The sequence below is a fragment of the Buceros rhinoceros genome, unplaced genomic scaffold (assembly GCF_000710305.1).
Source record: "Buceros rhinoceros silvestris isolate BGI_N320 unplaced genomic scaffold, ASM71030v1 scaffold5317, whole genome shotgun sequence".
NCBI lineage: Eukaryota > Metazoa > Chordata > Aves > Bucerotiformes > Bucerotidae > Buceros > Buceros rhinoceros.
The window spans coordinates 19,685-21,727 of record NW_010420324.1 but is presented as its reverse complement, the minus strand read 5'-3'; the positions used below and the strand labels follow the sequence as shown (position 1 = coordinate 21,727).

The 2,043-nt window shown below is 38.3% G+C and overlaps 1 protein-coding gene across 1 annotated transcript in view; it reads right to left on the bottom strand.

Moving 5' to 3' along the window:
* The window catches only part of POLN (polymerase (DNA directed) nu), a gene marked incomplete at its 3' end in the record, with an annotated part of 64,193 nt that overhangs the window by 52,321 nt on the left and 9,829 nt on the right, over positions 1–2,043 (bottom strand). The window contains 1 exon segment of the mRNA XM_010139261.1: positions 1,629–1,741. Within this exon segment, the coding sequence (XP_010137563.1) occupies positions 1,629–1,741 (113 nt within the window).

Below are 2,043 nucleotides of genomic sequence, written 5' to 3'. Positions count from 1 at the left end.
GAACTAATCCCCACAGGAATTAAATGAAACTTGAACAACTCTAACTGACAGATTTGCCATGAACTCACACGATGATTGTGAAGAGGCAGACTAAGTAATTCATCCTCACTTGCGAGCAGTAACACTTGGTAACCGATGACTGTTGGAAAACACCCAGAGGCCACAGGCAGGCTCTGCCTAGCAAGATGCTGGACATTCAAAAGCTGATGTGAAGACTGCACAAAATGAGCACTGATTTCTCTAATAACAACTACATCTTACCAAGGATACATAAAAGAGAATCCTGTTACCAAACAGTCTCCGAGGTACTTCAAAGATCCTTTTCTCATATCCATTTACACTGAGCATGTGAGAGAGTCTCTAGCTGAAAAAGGATAAAGAATCAACCCCCCCAATCATCCACCCCAAGTAAAATTTTCACTGAAGGTGAGGGTAGCAGTAATGAGTTCCAGCCACCTCTCACCTTCAAGGTGAGAAAGAGGCACTCAGGTAACTGAGTCAGAAGGAAGTTGAAAGGAGTGAAGCAAAACCAGGGTCAAGCTGGGGTGAATTGAAGAGTCTGGGCTGATAAAAGCATACTTTCCTCAAGACTGTGAAACAGTACTCAAGTCCTGTCCTTCTACTCTGAAACATTAGTGAATCCCAATGGCAAAGCCTGTCCTTTTTCACTAGTCAGGCCTAATGTATCTGTACATACTCCACTGTACACTCCTTTGAGAATGAGTGGTTGATTTATAATGATGGGATTTTTACCTTAAAAAAGGCAGGGGTTTTGTGTTGGGTTTTTTCTTCTTTTTTTTTTGGTTGGTTGTTTTTTTGTTTGTTGGAGGTTTTTTACTGCAGCAGAAATAATGGGCAAGGAAGCATCAACTTCCAAAGTTTTTTTTAAACTTAGACAAGAATTCTTTTGGATACTAGAAACTTCAGATTCAAATCCTATCCATCAGGCAGGATCTAACTAGATCCAGTATTTCTCGTGTGTACAGGTTATAAACCTGTCACTAGTGCCACTACTACCATGACGTTTCTTCCCCCTCTTCCCATTTCCAGGGCTAAGTCTCTCTTGAGTACATCTTCAGTCCTTCCTGAAAGGTCACATTTATTTTAGTAATTCACTCAGCAATAATCTGATGCATAGAACCAAGAAAAAGTGAAGATTATATCTATGTCTTCTGTTTCTAGTTGCTTTTAAATCTATATGAAAGAGTTATTTGTTCCTATCAAAACCCAAGGACCCATTCAAGTGCTTCCTAATTCTGACAACTATGAGCATCTCTGGAATTTATTTTTACTTTTTCTCAAGTTTTTCTAGGGAACATGAAACACGACGCAGTTCGACCTTTTCAGTTACAGTCAGGACTGTGCTGAGAGCTTTTGTTTCCACTGGAAGCTATCCTTCAGTTATTGAATGATTTGACTCCTACTCTGAGAAGAAATACACCATCTTAACATGCCACACTTCTGTCACAACCTCCCCAGGAAGGGTGCTCTTTTCCACGGCACTAAAACTGTTTTCCAACATACTACTTGACCACCAACCTAGTTACTTCTACATCTAGCGACTGTAGCAGTATCATCAAAGGCACAGAGATTACAGGATTTGATCATAGATTAGATTAGATAGTTACCTTGTTTCCAGCTGATTTCGTTACCATAAACTTGAAGTATAGTCCTCAGGAAATCTTTTGCATTGAAGCAAATAATTGGAACTTTGCAATGTAGCATCTGAAGCAACACTTGCCTGCACAAATGTAGTTCATTAATAGCCATTATATCACTACTAGATTTAGTGAATCTATTTACTTTATACATTTAATTAGCACCTAATACTAAACAGTTAATACAAGACAGCACTTTACTCCCATAAGGACAGAATACTGTATTTGAATATTAAATTCTCAGTTTGATAATACCTGAAGTTTCATTCTAGAACAAATTAAACATCCTAGCAGATATGCCTTATCATGCATTCATGTAGAGAAAACAAATTTAATTAAATGTAAAATTCAGTGCAAACTTAATCCAAAACAGCAACTGGCATTC